This window comes from Rhinopithecus bieti, unplaced genomic scaffold, assembly GCF_001698545.2.
Source record: "Rhinopithecus bieti isolate Rb0 unplaced genomic scaffold, ASM169854v2 scaffold_32264, whole genome shotgun sequence".
Taxonomy (NCBI): Eukaryota; Metazoa; Chordata; class Mammalia; order Primates; family Cercopithecidae; genus Rhinopithecus; species Rhinopithecus bieti.
The window spans coordinates 504,433-524,713 of NW_016813984.1; the positions used below are offsets into that span (position 1 = coordinate 504,433).

At 37.7% G+C, this 20,281-nt stretch overlaps 1 protein-coding gene across 1 annotated transcript in view; it reads left to right on the forward strand.

The window, feature by feature from the left end:
• Positions 1–20,281, forward strand: part of UTRN (utrophin) — a 604,813-nt gene that overhangs the window by 415,414 nt on the left and 169,118 nt on the right. The window contains exon 52 of the mRNA XM_017849334.1: positions 9,337–9,509. Within this exon, the coding sequence (XP_017704823.1) occupies positions 9,337–9,509 (173 nt within the window). The remainder of the gene's footprint in view (positions 1–9,336; positions 9,510–20,281) is intronic.

The window sequence follows — 20,281 nt, forward strand, 5'->3', positions numbered from 1 at the left end:
TGAAGGGTAAGGGGCAAAATTGAGCAGGCAGTCTGTCCATTCTCAGATCTCAACCTCCGTGCTGGGAAACCCACCTCTCTCTTCAAAGCTGTCAGACAGTGTCATTTACATCTGTAGAGGTTTCTGCTGCTTTTTGTTTAGCTATGCCCTGTCCCCAGAGGTAGAGTCTACAGAGGCAGACAGGCCTCCTTGGGGTGTGGTGGGCTCCACCCAGTTCGAGCTTCCCAGCAGCTTTGTTTACCTACTTAAGCCTCAGCAATGGTGGGTACCCCTCCCCCAGCCTCTCTGCTGCCTTGCAGTTAGATCTCAGACTGCTGTGCTAGCAATGAGGGAGGCTCCATGGGCGAGGGACCCTCGAAGCCAGGTGTAGGATATAATCACCTGGTGTGCCGTTTGCTAAGACCTTTGGTAAACTGCAGTATTAGGGTGGGAGTTACCCGATTTTCCAGGTGTTGTGTGTCTCAGTTTCCCCTGGCTAGGAAAAGGGATTTCCTTCCCCCTTGCACTTCCCAGGTGAGGCAATGCCTTGCCCTGCTTCAGCTGTCGCTGGTTGGGCTGCACCAACTGACCAGCACCGATTGTCCGGCACTCCCCAGTGAGATGAACCCAGTACCTCAGTTGAAAATGCAGAAATCACCTGCCTTCTCTGTCGCTCGTGCTGGGAGCTGGAGGCTGGAGCTCTTCCTATTCAGCCATCTTGCTCAGGATCTCAGGAGTGAGTTTTAAATGAAGAAAAACACTCTGAGTATTTAAAGTATTACTATGTAAATTTTTACCCTATGTATTTATTTGTAACAAGAGAAACTTACGATGAGTGAAGCCGTCTTAATCAGTTTGGGCTGCTATAACAAAATGCCATAGACTGTGTAGCTTGTAAACCACAGAAATGTATTTCTCTTGGGTCTGGGAACTGGGAAGTCCAAGATCAAGGCACTGGCAGATTTGATATTCTAGTGAGGATCTGCTTTCTGGTTCATAGGTGTCACCTTCTATGTGGGTCTTCACATGATGGCAAGGGCAGGGCAGCTCTCGGGGGCTTCCTTCATAGGGGTAGTAATCTCATTCATGAGAGCACGACCTTATCACTTCCCAAAGGCCCCACCTCCTAATACTATCATTGTCAGGGTTAGGGGTTCAAAAAACAGAATTTTGCGAGGACACAAATATTCAGACTATAGCAGAGTCTTATAAAGAAAAGCTTGAGAGTAGAAGGACTAGAACTACAGTGTTTAGGAGTTTGCTCTCCTTTACTAGTTCAGATTCACTGCCTGAAATGAAAGTTTTTTACTTCTCCAGTGAGCTGTTTTACTGTTCATTACCACTGAAAGCCATGGAAACTTACACCACATCTTCATAGCCGCCTCTGGTGCCTGTTTTTCTATTTGTAGATTCACACTTACTTATGGTACATTAATGGCTGTCACACCAGATTTAGCTACAACTAGGTTGCTTCCATTAAATTCAGGAGGAAAAGATAATTGCTGAACTAATATAGATAGTTATGCTGACAGTTTTATAAGGGAAGAGTAGTAAGAAAATTGGATAGGCACTCCATATCTTAAATTTGTTAGATTTATCTAATTATAAAAAGAAACTTTGGGTAGAACTTTTTGAAAACTCAGAGAAGTATAGAGAAGAAAACTAAACTTACCTGTAATCCTCTTCTATAGAGATTACACTATTTTGTTCTATAGTCCTATTGTGTATGTTTACAATTATACACAAATGCATATGCCAGTTAAATACATACTTTTAAAATGAAATTATTATGATATATAGTTTTATATCCTGTTTTAAAATATGGTATCACCACTAATATATTATGATAGCTTCCACTCTTTTCTCTAAAACAATCAGTGTGTTAAAACATTTTATACATAAATCTTCTTAAGTTAGATAATTTCAACATTTTATGACTTTTAAAATTGCAGTAGTTTTGGGGGGAGCAGGTGATGTTTGGTTACATGCATAAATTCTTTAGTGATGATTTCTGAGATTTTGGTGCACCCATCACCCAAGCAGTGAACACTGAACCTAATGTATAGTCTTTTATCCCTCATCCCACCTCCCACCCTCCCCCTGGAGCTCCCAGAGTCCATTATACCATTCTTATGACTTTCTGTCTTCATAGCTTAGCTCCCCCTTATAATTGAGAATGTATGATATTTGATTTTCCATTCCTGACTTACTTCACTTAGAATAATGGTCTCCAACTCCATCCAGGTTTCTGTGAATGCCATTATTTCGTTCCTTTTTATGCCTGAGTAGTATTCCATGGTGTGTGTGTGTGTGTGTGTGTATAATCACATTTTCTTTACCCACTTGTTGACTGATGGGCATTTGTGCTGGTTGCGTGTTTTTGCAATCACAAATGGTGCTGCTATAAACATTCCTGTGCAAATGTCTTTTTCATATAATGACTTATTTTCCTCTGGGAAGATACCCAAGTGTGGAATTGATGGATCAAATGGTAGTTCCGCTTTTAGTTCTTTAAGGACTCTCCATGCTGTTTTTCATAATGGTTGTACTAGTTTATACTCCCATGAGCAGTGTAAAACTTCCCTTTTTAACACATCCACACCAACATCTAATTTCTTTTATTTTTAAATTATGGCCATTCTTGCAGGAGTAAGGGGTATCACATTGTGGTTTTGATTTGCATTTCCCTGATAATTAGTGATGTACAGCATTTTTTCATGTGTTTATTGGCCATTTGTATATCTTCTTTTGGTCTATTCATGTCCTTAACCCAGTTTTTGATGGGATTATTTTATTTAATTTTTTTTCCTTGCTGATTTGTTTTAGTTCCGTGTAGATTTTAGATATTAGTCCTTTGCTGGATGCATAGTTTGTGAATATTTTCTCCCACTCTGTGACTCTATGGGCTGTCCATTTCCTCTGCTCATTGTTTATTTTGCTGTGCAGGAGCTTTTTTGTTTAATTAAGTCCCATCTATTTATAATTGTTTTTGTTGCATTTGCTTTTGGGTTCTTGGTCATGAAGTCTTTGCCTAAGCCAATGTCTAGAAGAGTTTTCTGATGTTATCTTCTAGAATTTTATGGTTTCAGATCTTAGATTTAAGTCTTTGATCCATCTTGAGTTGATTTTTGTATAAGGTGAGAGATGAGGATCCAATTTCATTCTTCTACATGTGGCTTACCAATTATCCCAGCACCATTTGTTGAATAGAGTAACTTTCCCCACTTTTTGCTTGTGTTTGCTTTGTCGAAAATCAGTTATCTGTATGTATTTGGGTTTATTTCTGGGCTCTCTAATCTGATCCATTAGTCTATGTGTCTGTTTTTATACCAGTACCATGCTCTTTTGGTAACTATAGCCGTGTAGTATAGTTTGAAGTCAGATAATGGGATGCCTCCAGATTTTTCCCTTTTGTTTAGTCTTGCTTTGGCTATGTCGGGTTCTTTTTGCTTCCATATGAATTTTAGAGTTGTTTTTTTTTTTCTTCTAGTTCTATGAAGAATGATGATAGTATTTTGATGGGAATCATTAGAATTTATAGATTGTTTTTGAGAGTACGGTCATTTTCACAATATTGATTCTACTCATACATGAGCATGGGATGTGCTTCCATTTGTTTGTGTTGTCTGTGGTTTTGTGTCTTTCAGCAGCATTTTATAGTTTTCCTTGTAGAGATCTTTTACCTCCTTGGTTAGGTATAATCCTATGTATTTTATTTATTTATTTTTTTTAACAGCTATTTTAAAAGGGGTTGAGTTCTTGATTTGTTCTCAGCTTGGTCACTGTTGGTATATAGCTGTGCTACTGATTTGTGCACATTCATTTTGTGTCCTGAAACTTTACTCAATTTATTTATCAGATCTGGGAGCTTTTTGGTTGAGTCTTTAGGGTTTTTTAGGTATATAATCAGGTCATCAGCTAACAATGACCGTTTGACTTCCTTTTTACAGGTTTGGATGCCCTTTATTTCTTTGTCTTGTATGATAGCACTGTCTAGGACTTCCAGTACTATGTTGAATAGAAGTGATGAAAGTGGACATCCTTGTCTTGTTCCACTTCTCAGAGGGAATGCTTTTAACTTTTCCCCATCGAGTATAATGTTGGCTGTGAATTCATCATAGATGGCTTTTATTACCTTAAGGAATGTCTCATCTATGCCAATTTTGTTGAAGGTTTTAATCATAAAGGGATGCTGTATTTTGTCAGTTGCTTTTTCTGTGGCGATTGAGATGATCATGTGATTTTTTGTTTTTAATTCTATTATGTGTTGTATCACATTTATTGACTTGCGTATGTTAAACCATCCCTGCATCCCTGGTATGAAACCCATTGGATCATGGTGGATTATCTTTTTGATATGCTATTTGCTTCAGTTAGCTAGTATGTTTTGAGGATTTTGCATCTGTGTTTATCAGTGATATTGGTCTGTAGTTTTCTTTTTTGTTATGTCTCTTTCTGGTTTTGGTATCAGGTTGATACTGGCTTCGTGGAACGATTTACGGAAGATTCCCTCTTTCTCTGTCTTGTGGAATAGTGTCAATAGAATTGGTACCAGTTCTTCTTTGAATGTCTGGTAGAATTCGGCTGTGAATCCATCTGGTCCTGGACTTTTTTTTTTTCTTTTGGGTAGCTTTTTAACTATCATTTCAATCTTGCTGCTTGTTACTGGTCTATTCCAAGTGTCTCTTTCTTCCTTGTTTAATTTAGAAGGGTTGTATATTTCCAAGAATTTATCCATCTCCTCTATGTTTTTCAGCTTATGTGTGTAAAGGCGTTCACATTGTTCATGGTAGCCTTGAATCATCTTTTATATTTCTGTAGTATCAGTTGTAGTATCACTCATTTCATTTCTAACTGAGCTCATTTATATCCTCTCTCTTCTTTTCTTGGTTAATCATGTTAATGGTCTATCAGTTTTATTTATCATTTCAAAGAACCAGCTCTTTGTTTCACTTACTTTTTGTGTTTTTTGTTTGTTTGTTTCACTTTCATTTAGTCCTGCTCTGATCTTTGTTATTTCTTTTCTTCTGCTGGGTTTGGGTTTGGCTTGTTCTTGTCTCTCTAGTTCCTTGAGGTGTGACCTTAGATTGTCTGTTTGTGCTTGTTCAGACTTTTTGGTGTAGACATTTAATGCTACGTACTTTCCTCTTAGCACTGCTTTTGTTATATCCCAGAGGTTTTGATAGGTTGTGTCACTATTATTGTTCAGTTCAAAGAATTTTTTAATTTCCATCTTGATATCGTTGTTAACTGAAAGATCATTCAGGAGCAGATTATTTAATTTCCGTGTATTTGGATACTTTTGAAGGCTCCTTTTGGAATTAATTTGCAATTTTATTCCACTGTGGTCTTCTGAGAGAGTACTTGATATAGTTTTGATTTTCTTAAATTTATTGAGGATTGTTTTATGGCCTATCATATGGTCTATCTTGAAGAACGTTCCATGTGCTGATGAAAAGAATATATATTCTGGGCCGGGCGCGGTGGCTCAAGCCTGTAATCCCAGCACTTTGGGAGGCCGAGACGGGCGGATCACAAGGTCAGCAGATCGAGACCATCCTGGCTAACATGGTGAAACCCCGTCTCTACCAAAAAATACAAAAAACTAGCCAGGCGAGGTGGCGGGCGCCTGTAGTCCCAGCTATTCGGGAGGCTGAGGCAGGAGAATGGCATAAACCCAGGAGGCGGAGCTTGCAGTGAGCTGAGATCTGGCCAGTGCACTCCAGCTTAGGTGACAGAGCGAGACTCCATCTCAAAAAAAAAAAAAAAAAAAAAGAATATGTATTCTGCAGTTGTTGGATAGACTGTTCTGTAAACATCTGTTAAGTCCATTTGTTCTAGGATATAGGTTAAGTTCATCGTTTCTTTGTTGACTTTCTGTCTTGATGACCCCTCTAGTACTGTCAGTGGAGTATTGAAGTCCCATCTAATTATTGTGTTGCCATCTGTCCCATTTCTTAGGTCTAGTAGTAATTATTTTATAAATTTGGGAGCTCCTGTGTTAGGTGCATGGACTAATCCTTTTATCATTATATAATATCCTTTATTGTCTTTTTAGTTTTTGCTTTAAAGTCTGTTTTGTCTGATATAAGAATAGCTACTCCTGCTTGCTTTTGGTTTCCGTTTGCATGGAATATCTTTTCTAATTCTTTACTCAGTCTCCCAAGTAACTGGGACCACAGGTGCATTCCACCATTTCCAGCTAATTTTTTTTTTTGTATTTTGGGTAGAGATGGGGTTTTGGCATGTTGCCCAGGCAGGTCTCAAACTCCTGAGTTCAAGTGACCCTCCTGCCTTAGCCTCTCAAAGTACTGGGATTACAGGCATGAGCTACCACACTTAGCCATTTTTGAAATTTCTTTAAGTTGGTTTTTACCTTTCTCTGGTGCCTCCTTGAGTAGCTTAATAATCAACCTTCTGAATTATTTATCTGGCAATTCAGATATTTCTTGTTGGTTTGGGCTAGATCCATTGCTGGAAAGGTAATGTGATCCTTTGGGGTTGTTATAGAACTTTATTTTGTCGTATTACCAGAACTGCTTTTTTAGTTCCTTCTCATTTGAATAGATCTGGAACTCACGGGCTGCTGTTTGGATTCTTTTGCCCCGTAAGATGATCACTTGATGTAGGGGTCTCCCTCTTCCCCTAGGGATGGGAATTCCTGAGAATCAGACTGCAGTGATGGTTGTGCTTTTCTGCGTCTAGACACCCAGCAGGGCTACCGGGCTCCAATCTGGTCCTAGGGAATGTCTGCAAAGAGTCCTGTGATGTGATCTGTCCTCAGGTCTCCCAGCCATGGATAGTAGCACCTGCTCCAGTGGAGGCTGCAGGGGAGTGAAGTGGGCTCTGTGGGAATCCTTGGTTGTAGTTTTGTTTAGTGCTCTGGTTTCCTCAAATGCCAGTTATGCTAGCAGTGAAGTTGTCATGTGAACAGACTCAGAACTTATGGTTAAGCTGATGTTTGGTAAGCAGTGGAATTAGCTGTTGTTTTCTCCTTCTTTGGAGCAGGGTTGTTCTGTTATGAGTTGCTGTCATGACTTGAGTTGGTTGGCCTCTAACCAGGAGGTGGTGCTTTCAGGACAGTGCCAGCTGCACTAGTAGTAGGATGGTATAATATTGCCCTATGTTGGCCAGGATGAGTACTCAGGTCATCTCAGGTGATGGGTGAGGCTGTAAAACTCCCAAGAGCTTATGCTGTCTTGTGGCATTTGCAGTGGCAAGTTCCTTCTTTAAAAGGGTCTGTGAATTCTTTTGGTTTTCTTGTTGTGTTCCTGCGGTGGTTCTTGGAACGAAAGTTCACAATGTGAGTCTCCAGATGCTGTTCTGTCCATCTAAGCAGGAGCAGTGCATTACACCTGTCTCCTATCTGCCATTTTCCTCAAAAGAATTTTAAGTCTGTGGCTTTTGATATAGATTGCCAAATGTTTCCCCAAAATCTGAACCAATTTAAAAAAATTTTAGAATAATTCTAATTATACTTAGACTCCTCCACATTTATTTTATAAAGATAAACTGCCTCCAAATTTATTTTATAAAGATAAACTCTTTTTTTTTTGGCTTTTAATTTAATATTGGATATAAATAAATTATTGAAATTCCCAGATAATGAATGCAATTGTTTTGGATAAATCGGTGGGATAATATTTTCTTTTATATTTAGTTATCAAAATAGATTAAGGACGAGTAAAGTTAGGGAGACTGACTTTCTTTGTATTTTCTTTATACTTAGCCAGAAATTTTTCTGTTATACAAGAATTAGATTGTTATTTACATGCCAAATATATGTTTTTGTGCTTATTCCCAAGAATGATCTTTCATATCAATAATAAAATAATTAGGTTGATAAATTTAAGAACCATTTTAAATCAAATAACATCACTTCAATATGTGCATAAAGGCTAGATCTTGTCAAAATTTTCCTCTCCCCTCTTTCTCTGTTTTTGTGTGTGCATAAGCCTAACTATATCAGTTATTCTATGCTTTTGGAAGTATTTTTGCTGACAAGTTAAAAAAATTTTTTTTTTTTTTAAATTTTACTTTAAGTTCAGGGATACATGTGCAGAACGTGCAGGTTTGTTACATAAGTATACACATGCCCTGGTGGTTTGCTGCACCCATCAACCCATCATCTACATTAGGTATTTCTCCTAATGCTATCCCTCCCCTAGCCCCCCACCCCCCGACAGGCCTCGGTATGTGATGGTCCCCACCCTTTGTCCAAGTGATCTCATTGTTCAATTCCCACCTATGAGCGAGAACATGCAGTGTTTGGTTTTCTGTCTTTGTGATAGTTTGCTGAGAATGATGGTTTCCAGCTTCATCCATGTCCCTGCAAAGGACATGAACTCATCCTTTATTATGGCTGGATAGTGTTCCATGGTATATATGTGCCACATTTTCTTTATCCAGTCTATCATTGATGGGCATTTGGGTTGGTTTCAAGTCTTTGTTATTGTAAATAGTGCTGCAAGAAACATACATGTGCATTTGTCTTTATAGTAGAATGATTTATAATCCTTTGGATATATACCCAGTATTGGGATTCTGGATCAAATGGTATTTTTGGTTCTATATCCTTGAGGAATTGCCACACTGTCTTCCACAATGGTTGCACTAATTTATAGTCCCACCAGCAGTGTAAAAGCGTTCCTATTTCTCCACATCCTCGCCAGCACCTGTTGTTTCCAGGGTTTTTAGTGTTTGCCATTCTAACTGGCAGGAAATGGTATCTCATTGTGGTTTTGATTTGCATTTCTCTAATGATCAGTGATGATGAGCTCTTTTTCATATGTTTCTTGGCCACATAAATGTCTTCTTTTGAGAAGTGTCTCTTTGAACCCTTTGCCCACTTTTTGGTGGGGTTGTTTGCATTTTTCTTGTAAATGTGTTTAAGTTCCTTGTAGATTCTTGATATTAGCCCTTTGTCAGATGGATACATTGCAGAAATTTTCTCCCATTCTGTAGGTTGTGTGTTCACTCTGATGATAGTTTCTTTTGCTGCCCAGAGTAATTGGTAGATTCAGTGCTCTTCCCATCAAGCTACCATTGACTTTCTTCACAGAACTGGAGAAAACGACTTTAAATTTCATATGGAACCAGAAAAGAGTCTGTATAGCCAAGACAATCCTAAGCAAAAAGAACAAAGCTGGAAGTACTGAAGATTTAAAGACTATTATTTTCAGAATAATAAGAATTTTGGAAGCACTTGAATTTCTTATAATTTAAGGTGAAATGAACTGTTTTGTTTGAGAGCAACTCTTCCGTTAATATAAAGCTATAAAGTTCTATGCAGAAATCCCAATACCTATTACTGATTCCTAACATCTGCATTATCTATTTGCTTTTTTTTCTGTTTAGGACATCCAGGCAGAAATTGATGCCCACAATGACATATTTAAAAGCATTGACGGAAACAGGCAGAAGATGGTAAAAGCTTTGGGAAATTCTGAAGAGGCTACTATGCTTCAACATCGACTGGATGATATGAACCAAAGATGGAATGACTTAAAAGCAAAATCTGCTAGCATCAGGTCAGAATAGTCAATATCAAAATAAAAATAATGGGGTGAAGGGGGCAGATACTTGTGATTTTGTATATCAGAAAGAGAAAGGGCAGCCTTACCACTGCTGCTACTTTATCAGAAGCAGTTTAAGATTTAAATGCAAAGCCTGTTTCCTTGAGTTATATAGTTCAAACTCTATTTGTGTCCAATACTGTCTACTAACTGTTCCAGACTATTCATAAATGTTCATATATTTTAAACCTAACAATACTAGTAATAATACTATTAGCAACATCTGCTAATTACTGAGTGTTTACCTTGACTATGTACTTGTTAGGATCTTTACAAATGTTACTTTATTTCATAATAAAAAAAAAATCCTAGAAAGGTGGGTAGTAACATTATTCCTTCTATGAGGAAACAGAGGTTTAATGAATATAAGCAACTTGCCAAGTTTTGAGGCTAAGAAGTGCCAAGCCAGAATTTGAATCTAGATCTTTTTGACTCTTGGCAGTGAACATGTTTTGCTTAATCATGCTGTTTGTATGCCTCGTTCAAGATGTATTTATAGAAATTAAATATCTCTTATGGACACTAAGATGGAAAATTGATGATTCATGTCTGCATTTGGAGAGAGTAAAATTAAATAAGGATGAACCTTAGGACCAGAATTCTGACTAGGAAAAGACCTTGAAAATTACCCAGAGAGACAGAATGATTAGTGTTATTGGGGTCAAGAATATTTTAAGATCATATTTAATAGATAGTGGACAGGTCCTAATTAAATATAAATGTAGTGAATACTGGCTGAAAAATATCTTACTGGGCAAAAATCTAAAAGCAGAACATTGGCAGGAAGTCCTAGATCCGTTTTGTTTTGTTTTGTTTTTTGCAGTGTACCATGTGTACAACCTTTAAACCAAATGGTCTTGAATTTGACTCTGACTTTACTATTTCTCTGATCTTGAACAAACTACTCAGACTCTTTGAGCCTTAAATTTGTTTATTTACAAAATCAGAATAGAAATATTTAACACTCACGATTGCTATGAAGATTGAAAGGAATGATTTGATAGTTCCCTAATCTATGTAAATCCTGCCTAAGAAAGCATCTAGTTAAATATTTTTATACATAAAGGGGCTCAGTGGGTCTGCCTCCGCTGGTTTCAAGATTTAATGGAGAACAAAATCTTCAATGATTACCTATCATGAATGAATTAAAAAAATTTTTTTCTAAGATGTCTTCAAAGATTTTTATTCTTCTGGAGCTCAGAGAGTGGAATTTGCAGTTCCTCTAACATGTGAGGAAGGGAGCAATGTAGCATGGACATGGATGCTCTGTGTAAAGTTCCCACTGGAAAATATAATAGGTCAGCACTGGCCAACTACTTTTTCTTAATAAGAGAAGAAAATTAGGGAGTACTACGTAGTGAGGGATTATACTTGTTTAAGACTTGAATTTTCAACTGCCTAGATCCCATCAGGTTGCAACTTTCCATTCCTCATAAATATGAACAAAAATATTAAAAATGTTAATAGTGAAAAGCATTCACTGAGCATCCAACAAAGTCATCTCTGACAACAACCTAAGAATTCCAGAGCTGGTCCTAGTGAAGTGTACATGGTGCTGGGATTTTCAGAGGTTAGAGAATGACTTATTTAGGAAGAATAACTTAAGACCTATATCATAAACAGATAAGTAAAAGTTATAGACAAAATTTTGGTCTTTCTTGGGAGTTATTGCCTAAACCTATCATGACAATTTTTTTTTTTTTTTTTTAACTGGAAGGAAAGAACTTATAAACTACAGCTGGAATATTATGTAATAAGTAAGTTAATAAGTTAATGTTATTTTTAGAAGATGGGGGAATATGCCTGTGCCAGTGGACTTTTGCATTAAGGTAGATCAGACATTCCAGTAAAATGTGATAATAAATTAATGTGATGATGAATTAAAATAATTTTTACTTTGATTAGTCACCTCAAGAAATTCAAGCACTTATTCAAGCACGTAATACAAACTTATTTCTAGGCTTGAGGCATTGCTATTAATAAGATATAGTCACTACCACTAGAGGTTCACAAATCTGTTCAGATTAAGGTAGGGTCCAAAGCAGAGAGTGGTTACTCTCACTTTAAATGATCGAAGAAGGCTTCGTAAAAGAGTTCATTCCTTAGCTGAGCCTTGAAACATACATAGTTATTCCCCAGATGGTCTAGGTGATGACTGGGGAAGGGTAACTAAGCTGGGGTCTTGAAATAACACTGTGTTTATATGAAAATCAATACATTAAGTATGACTGAGAATACAGTTTGCTGCTGGTGTCGTGGGGAAAAGACTATGGCTAACCAAAAGAGAGAGGGATAAGAGACAAATCATGCATACCTATGTGTAACCAAGCTCCCTTCCACTGTGGATGGAATTGGGAGCCTTTTGAGTATCATGATTAAATTTGGGCTGTGGAGGAATCCCTCACACAACTGTGGAGGATGCCTTGGATGAGCCCGTTCTGAAGAGGGGAGACCTAGTAAGAGACACTTTCAGCATCTGGGAAAGAGAAGAGAGATTGAGTAGATAATTAGTTCACATTGTTAAGGCACTGGAGAGACATCCAGGAGAAGATAGCCAAAAGCCATTAGATGGAGATCTGCTCTTCAAAAGAGAGCAGTAGGTGAAATACACAGATGGGAGGGGGTGTCCAGAGACAGGTGGCAGGTAACCATTGTGAGTTAGTTATTAGAGAGGGTGAAACATTAGAAGAGGGCAAAGCAAAGAAGTCCAAGAAACTCTAATACATAAGGAATGGGCAAAGGAAGGGGAAGCAGCAAGGAAACTGAGAAGTCCCTATCCTGAAGAGGGATGAGATCCAGGAGAGAATATTGTCAAGAGCCAAGGAAAGAGGGGTTTCTAAAAGAAGTGCGTAAGTAATGGTGTCAGCTGCTTAAAGAAGTGGAGTAAGATCAGGCCTGCAGAGTCCAGGAGCAATTAGAAGGGCTTTGGTGGCCTTTTGCCAGGGCTTTTTTTTTTTTTTTTTCTTCGGTTGAGGGAGAAATCTGATTGCAGAGGACTAAAGAGACAGAAGGGGAGGTGAGGATGTGGCAATAGAACTGAGTCTACTCAGTCTCATTATCTCAAGGAACTCATCTGTGAAGGGAAGAGGAGGGAAGAATGCATTTGCTGTCTTATTATAGTTGATACTATTGCAAGTTTATAACAGCTGGTGGCTGTATCTATATCCATATAGACCTGTCTGTGCTTTTACAGAGATTCAGTATGGCATTGTAAAAATTTTTTAAATTTTATTTTTAATGTTTGTGGGCATATGGTAGGTGTATATATTTATGGAGTACATGAAATATTTTGGTACAGGCACGCATGCAATGCATAATAATCACATCATGGCAAAAGTGGTATGCATCCCCTCAAGCGTTTATCCTTTGTATTACAATCAATCCAATTATACTTTTTTAGTTATGTAAAAATCTACAATTAAGTTATTATTGACCGTAATCACCCCATTTTGCTATCAAATACTGGATCTTATTCATTCTTTCTATTTTTTATACCTATTAATCATCACCATTTCCTCCCCATCACCCCAATGCCCCACCAACTACCCTTCCCAGCCTCTGGTAACCATCCTTCTACTCTATCTCCATGAGTTCAATTGTTTTGATTTTTAGATAAATATCAACTGATTTTTAGATAAATATCAAAATAACTGAGAACATTCAATGTTTGTCTTTCTGTGCCTGGTTTATTTCACTTAACATAATGATCTCCACTTCCATCCATGTTGTTGCAAGTGGCAGAATGGTAGAATAGTACCCCATTGGGTATAAATACATTTTCTTTATCCATTTATCTGTTGATGGACACTTAGGTTGCTTTCAAATCTTGGCTATTGTGAACAGTGCTGCCACAAACATGGGAGTGCAGATATCTCTATGATATACTGATTTCCTTTCTTTTGGGTATATAGCCAGCAGTGGGATTGCTGGATCATATGGTAGCCCTATTTTTAGTTTTTTGAGGAACCTCCAAACTGTTCTCCATAGTGTTTATAACTTACATTCCCACCAACAGTTCACAAGGGTTCCTTTTTCTCCACATGCTAGACAGCATTTGTTATTGCCTGACTTTTGGATAAAAGTCATTTTTGACTAGATTAGGTATGTTTAGCTAAAGGCGTAAATGATCTCTTCTTCATTTTTATATTTAAAAAATGAATGAGACAAAATTAAAATAGCATATTTGTTATTACTTGCATATTTATAAAAGATAAAATGGTTTGTTATTTAATTTACCCTCTACGTTTGCCAAAAATAGGTATGTGCTCAGTAATCTTTAGCTATTATTATTCTCATTGATTACCTCTTTGTTTGGCACTAATTGAAAAGACATAGAAATTCTCTCTACCCTATGTTTTTCGCTCTTGGTCGGTAATGTTGGGGATTTCTGAGAAGGTCTCCCAAAACAGCTTCCCCTTTTGCTGGCTGGATTCTGAACAAGTATGAAACAAAGTGTGCTCAAAGGCATTCATCATGTGGCCAATAGAGAACTCAAATGCCATGTTAAGTACTGATAGAGGCCAGATTGGAGGTGGTAACTTAGAGTGAAGGTGAGTAGGGCTGTCAACCAAACCCCAGAATGAGGCAGAATCACCAGCAGTCACTGGGCAAGGTGGCTTCCCAAGTGAGAAACCATGCATAGAAGAGTAGAAATGAACTCAGTATCTGCATGGCCTGTTGTCAGGTGGTCCGTATGGACTGAGCTAAACATGCATGCCCAATTATTCTCCCTGAATTTACAGATCAGATTCATCACTCCACCTCTGCAGGGACTCGGTGAGTTTCAGGGGTGGAGAAGAGACCGGAGTGTGCTTAGTGAGAAAATCCCTCCCCAAGGGGTGGGAGGAGTGTTCTCATAACAAATCTGTAGAGGCAGTCCACCTCCCAGGCTCCTGACTCCTTCATTGCCTACTGAAAGTGATCACTGTGGAACACACTCAGCCCTACTTCTCTGTTCTTTCCTCTCATTCCTTTAATGCACAATCTGCCCCTTATACTACCTTCTGTTGTGAACACATTGTCCTATGTCTTAAATATTTCTTGAAACTCTTCCGTAACTTTTCTCTCTAAATAAATGTTGGGTTTCCCCTTAATTGCCTACTTTACTTGAAACTCTTCAACAGAGGTTAATTTCCTCATTTTCCTCACCTGGCAGCCAATGAGAATATTCTGAATCTTTACCAACTACTATGGACACCAAACGGTCTGAATACCAGCCATAAACATCAAATGTGGTGCCAGAAAACACTGGCTGAAAAGGGAGCCCTGTCACACAGGGATAAGAGGGACAATTGCCAGCCTCATTGTGACTTGTTAAGCATTACTTCTCCATCTCTCAACAACATCTCCTTAGAAGTGAATGCATCCATTATTCTATCCTTTCATCATCTTATTTCTGCTTCTTCCTGATCTATATGTAGGGCATACTTTCTACATTCCTCATTCATTCAAGTGTTCCTTTACCTTTTTATTTTATTTTATTTTATTTTATTTTATTTTATTTTATTTTATTCTGAGACAGGGTCTTGCTCTGTTACCCAGGCTGGAGTGCAGTGGCACGATCTCAGCTCACTGCAACCTCCGCCTCCCGGGTTCAAGCGATTCTCCTGCCTCAGCCTCCCGAGTAGCTGGGATTATAGGCAGCTGCCACCACACCCAACTTATTTTTATATTTTTAGTGGAGATGGGGTTTCATCATATTGGCCAGGCTGGTCTCAAACTCCTGACCTCAGGTGACCCACCAGCCTTGGCTTCCCAAAGTGCTGGGATTACAGATGTGAGCCACCTTGCTCAGCCCCATTTACCTTTCATTCTCTATCCTTTTCTCAACTACAGTTGTTGGTGGCAATATCCATATTTATAACTTTTTATATTTTGATTTCCAAGTTTCTTTTTACTTTACCTGTAAATGCCTTTATCCCTGTTCTAAGTCCCATAGACCTGGTCACACTGGAAGTCAGTTAACATTTCCTGTCATCTTGGCATCCCTGAGATAATCAACCTCCAGGAGATCAAGGGCAGACTGTTTTCCAGAGTACACATTTTATTTTATTACATTCGACCTGGCCATGTGCATCCGAATGCAATTTGTTTTGCCCTATTAGTTAGTAAAGAGCCCTCTGTTGTATCAAATCAAATAAGAATTGTTTACAACCTCATCAGTAAAACAGCTCTCCTTCACATTGAAGTTATGACTCTTATCCAGGGGGGTGCCTTCCTTCATTAGCTTATTTTATACTGGACCTATCTATCTACTGTTATCTAACTTTATAGTTTTATCCAGTTCATTTTTATTTTTTACTTATTTATTTTTTAAAAGTTTTACAATTTCAATAGCTTTAAGGTACAAGTGGTTTTAGTTACATGAATGAATTGCATAGTGGTGAAGTCTGAGATTTTAGTGCACTCGTCACTCGAGTAGTGTACATTGTACACATTTTGTAGTTTTTTTTTTTTTTTTTTTTTTTTTTTTTTTTTTAAATATCTCACTGCCCTGGTAACCTCCTCCACCTCTGAGTCTCATATGTCCGTTGTATCACTCTGTACACCTTTGCATACCCATAGCTTATCTCCCGCTTGTAAATGAGATCATGTGGTGTTTGGTTTTCCATTCCTGAGTTTCTTTACTTAGAAGAATGGCCTCCAGCTCCATTCAAGTTGCTGCAAAAGACATTATTTTATTCTTTTCTATGGCTGAGTGGTATTTCATGGTATACACATACCACATTTTCCTTATCCACTCATTGATTGATGGACACTTAGATTAGTTCCAAATCTTTGCAATTGTGAATTCTGCTATGATAAACATGAGTGCCATTGTCTTTTTGACATAATGACTTCTTTTCCTTTTGGTAGATAACTAGCAGTGGCACTGCTAGATCAAATAGTAGATGTACTTTTAGTTCTTTGAGAAATCTGCTTAGGGATTGTACTAATTTACATTCTCACCAGTGTATAAGCATTCTCATTTCACCACATCTTCATCGACATCTTTAGTTTTTTGACTTTTTAATTATGGCCATTCTGGCCAGGGTAAGGTAGTATCTCATTGTGGTTTTACCAGCATTTGCCTGAGGATTAGTGATGTTGAGTGTTTTTTCATATGTTTGTTGCCCAGTTATATATCTTCCTTTGAGAAATGTCTAATCATGCCATTTGCCCACTAAAGGATTATTTGTGTTTTTTCTCACTAATTTGAGTTCCTTGTAGATTCTGGATATCAGTCCTTTGTTGGGTGCATCATTTACAAATATTTTCTCCCATTCTGTGGGTTTTTTTTTTTTTACTCTGTTGATTATTTCTTTTGCTGTGCAGAAGCATTTTAGTTGAAGTAGGCCCCATTTATTTATTTTTGTTCTTGCTAGATTTGCATTTGCTATTGGGGTCTTAGTCATAAATTCTTTGTCTAGGCCAATTTCCAGAAGAGTTTTTCCTAGGATTTCTTCTAAAATTGTTATTGTTTCAGGTCTTAGATTTAAGTCTTTAATCAATGTTGAGTTGATTTTTGTATGTGGTGAGAAATAGGGATTCAGTGTCACTCTTCTACATGTGACTTTCCAGTTTCCCTAGCATCACATATTGAATAGCGTGTCCTTTTCCAATTCATGTTTTGCATGCTTTGTCAAAGTCAGTTGGTTGCATTTGGCTGTATTTCCAGGTTCTCTATTTTGTTTCATTGATCTGTGAAGATGCTTGATATAATTTTGATTTTTAAATGTTAATTAAGACTTGTTTTGTGGCCTTTGTATTCTGGAGAATGTTCCATGTGCTGATGAGAGGAGTGTATATTCTTCAGTTCTTGAGTAGAATGTTCTGTAAATATCAGTTCGATGCATTTGTTCTAGAGTGCAGTTGAAGTCCAGTGTTTCTTTGTTGACTTTCTGCCTCGATGATGTGCCTAGTGCTGTCAGTGTAACGTTGAAGTCCCCACTCTTAATGTGCTATAGTCTATCTCTTTTCTTAGGTCTAGTAGTAATTGTTTTATGAATTTGGTAGCTCCAGAGCTAGATGCATATATATTTAGGATTGTAATATCTTCTTGTTGGAATGATCATTTTATCATTATATAATGACCTTCTTTGTCCCTTCTTTGTCTTTTTTTTTTTTGAGATGGAGTCTCACACTGTCAACTGGACTGGAGTGCAGTGGCACGATCTTGGCTCATTGCAACCTCTGCCTCCCAGGTTCAAGTGATTCTCGTGCCTCAGCCTCTCAAGTAGCTGTGATTACAGATGCCCGCCACCACGTTGGGCTAATTTTTTGTATTTTTAGTAGAGACAGGGTTTCACTATATTGGCCAGGCTGGTCTCAAACTCCTGACCTCATGATCCGCCTGCCTCAGCCTCCCAAAGTGCTGGGATTACAGGCATGAGCCACTGCACCTGGGTGTTTGTCTTTCTTTAAAACTGTTGTTGCATTTAAAATCTGTTTTATCTAATATTAGAATAGCTACTACTGGCTGGGCATGGTGGCTCATGCCCATAATCCCAGCACTTTGGGAGGCTGAGGCGGGCGGATCATGAGGTCAGGAGTTTGAGACCAGCCTGACCAACATAGTGAAACCCTGTCTCTACTAAAAATACAAAAAATTAGCTGGGTATGGTGGCGGGCCATGTCGTCCCAGCTACTTGGGAGGGTAAGGCAGGAGAATTGCTTGAACTAGGGAGGCAGAAGTTGCAGGGAGCCGAGGTCATGCCGCTGCACTCCAGCCTGGGTGACAGAGTGAGACTCCATCTCAAAAAAAAGGAAAACAGAGTAGCTACTACTGTTCACTTTTGGTTTCCATTTGCATGTAATATTTTCTTACACCACTTTACCTTGAGTCTGTAAGAATCCTTATGTGTTAGGTGAGTGTCTTGAAGAGATACTTTGGTTTGTTTTTATCTATTCTGCCATTATGTGTCTTTTAGATGGGAAATTTAGACCATTTGCGTTCAATGTTAATATTAAGATGTGAGGTACTGTTTCAGTTATGTTTACTGTCACCTAGATACTTTATTTTCATTACTGTGTTATTGTTTTATAGGCCCTGTGAAATTTATGCTTTCAAAAGGTTCTTTTCTGGGGCATATTGACCTTTTGTTTTAAGACCGAGAACTCCTTTTAGCACTTCTTGTATGCCTGGTCTTCTATTGACTTGCATATGTTGAACTATCCCTGCGTCTTTGGGATGAAACCTACTTGGTTGTGGTGAATTATCTTTTTGATGTGCTGTTGGATTTGGTTTACTAGTATTTTGTTGAGGATTTTTGCATCTATGTTCATCACAGATATTGGTCTGTAATTTTTTTTGGTATGTTGTTGCCTGATGTTGGTATCAGGTTGATAACGGCTTCATAGAATGAGTTAGGGAAGATTTTCTCTTTCTCACCCGACACATAAGGATTCTTATAGACTTAAGGTCAAGAGGTGGAAAAATATATTCTATACAATTGAAAACCAAAAGTGAGGAGGAGTAGCTATTCTTATGTTAGATAACACAGACTTTAAAGCAAAAACAATAAAAAAAGACAAAGAACGTTATTATATAATAATGAAATAGTCAAACAAGAAGATATTACAATCCTAAATATATATGCATATGACAAATTCCTTCAGCATTTGCTTATGTGAAATGCTTCTCCTTCATTTATGAAACTTAGTTTTACTGAATACAAAATTCTTGGCTGACAATTTTTTTCTGTTTAATGAGGCTACAGGTAGGATCCCAATTCCTGTTGGCTTATAAGGTTTCTACTGAGTCTGACTTAGCAGTCTGCTAAGACTGCTGTTAGTTCAGTAAGTTTTTCTTTATAGGTCGCTTGATGCTTTTGTCTCAGTGCTCCTGGAAATGTTTCCTGCACGTTAACCTTGGATAGCCTGATGACTATATGCTTTGGTGATGTACTCTTTGTAGTGAATCTCCCAGGACTGCTTTGTGCTTCTTGCATTTAGATGTCTAAATCTCTAGCAAGGCTAGAGAAGTTTTCCTCAGTTATTTCCTCAAGTAGGTTTTTGAAACTATTTGGTTTTTCTTCTCTCTCAGGAACACCAGTGATTCTTAGATTTGGCCCTTTTACATAATCCCATATTTCTGGAAAACTTTGTCCATTTCTTTTCATTCTTTTTTCTTTAGTTTTGTTTGATTGGGTTAATTTAAAAGCCTTGTCTTTCGACAGACTTTCGACAGACTTTTGATAAGGCCCTGAAATTTCTTTCTTCTACTTAGTGTGGTCTATTATTAAAACTTTCCACTGCATTTTGTAATTCCTTAAATATGTATTATATTTCCAGTAGTTCTGATTTTTTAAATCTATCTCATTAGAAAAATTTTCCTTCATATCCTGAATTGTTTTAAAATTTCTTTATGTTGTTTTTCACTCTTCTTTTGTATCTCCTTGGGTAACTTAATAGTCATCTTTTTGTATTCTTTATCTGGTATTTCCAAAGATTTCGTCTTGGTTTAGATCTATTGTTGGAGAGCTAGTGTGATCATTTGGTGATGCTATAGAACCCTGCTTTTTCATATTCCCTGAATTATTTTTCTGGCTCCTTCTCATTGCAGAAGACTATTTATTCTAATTATTTTTGAATTTATATTAGATTCAACTATGTGTTCTTTATTTCTTTTTCTCTCCTTGAGGATGTGACTTTAATGTTTCTAGTTTATTGTAACCTAATTCAGCTCTGCATGCTTTCAGGGGTGAAGACTCTGCATGAGTTCCTTGGTTATGGAGTCTTTGTATGAT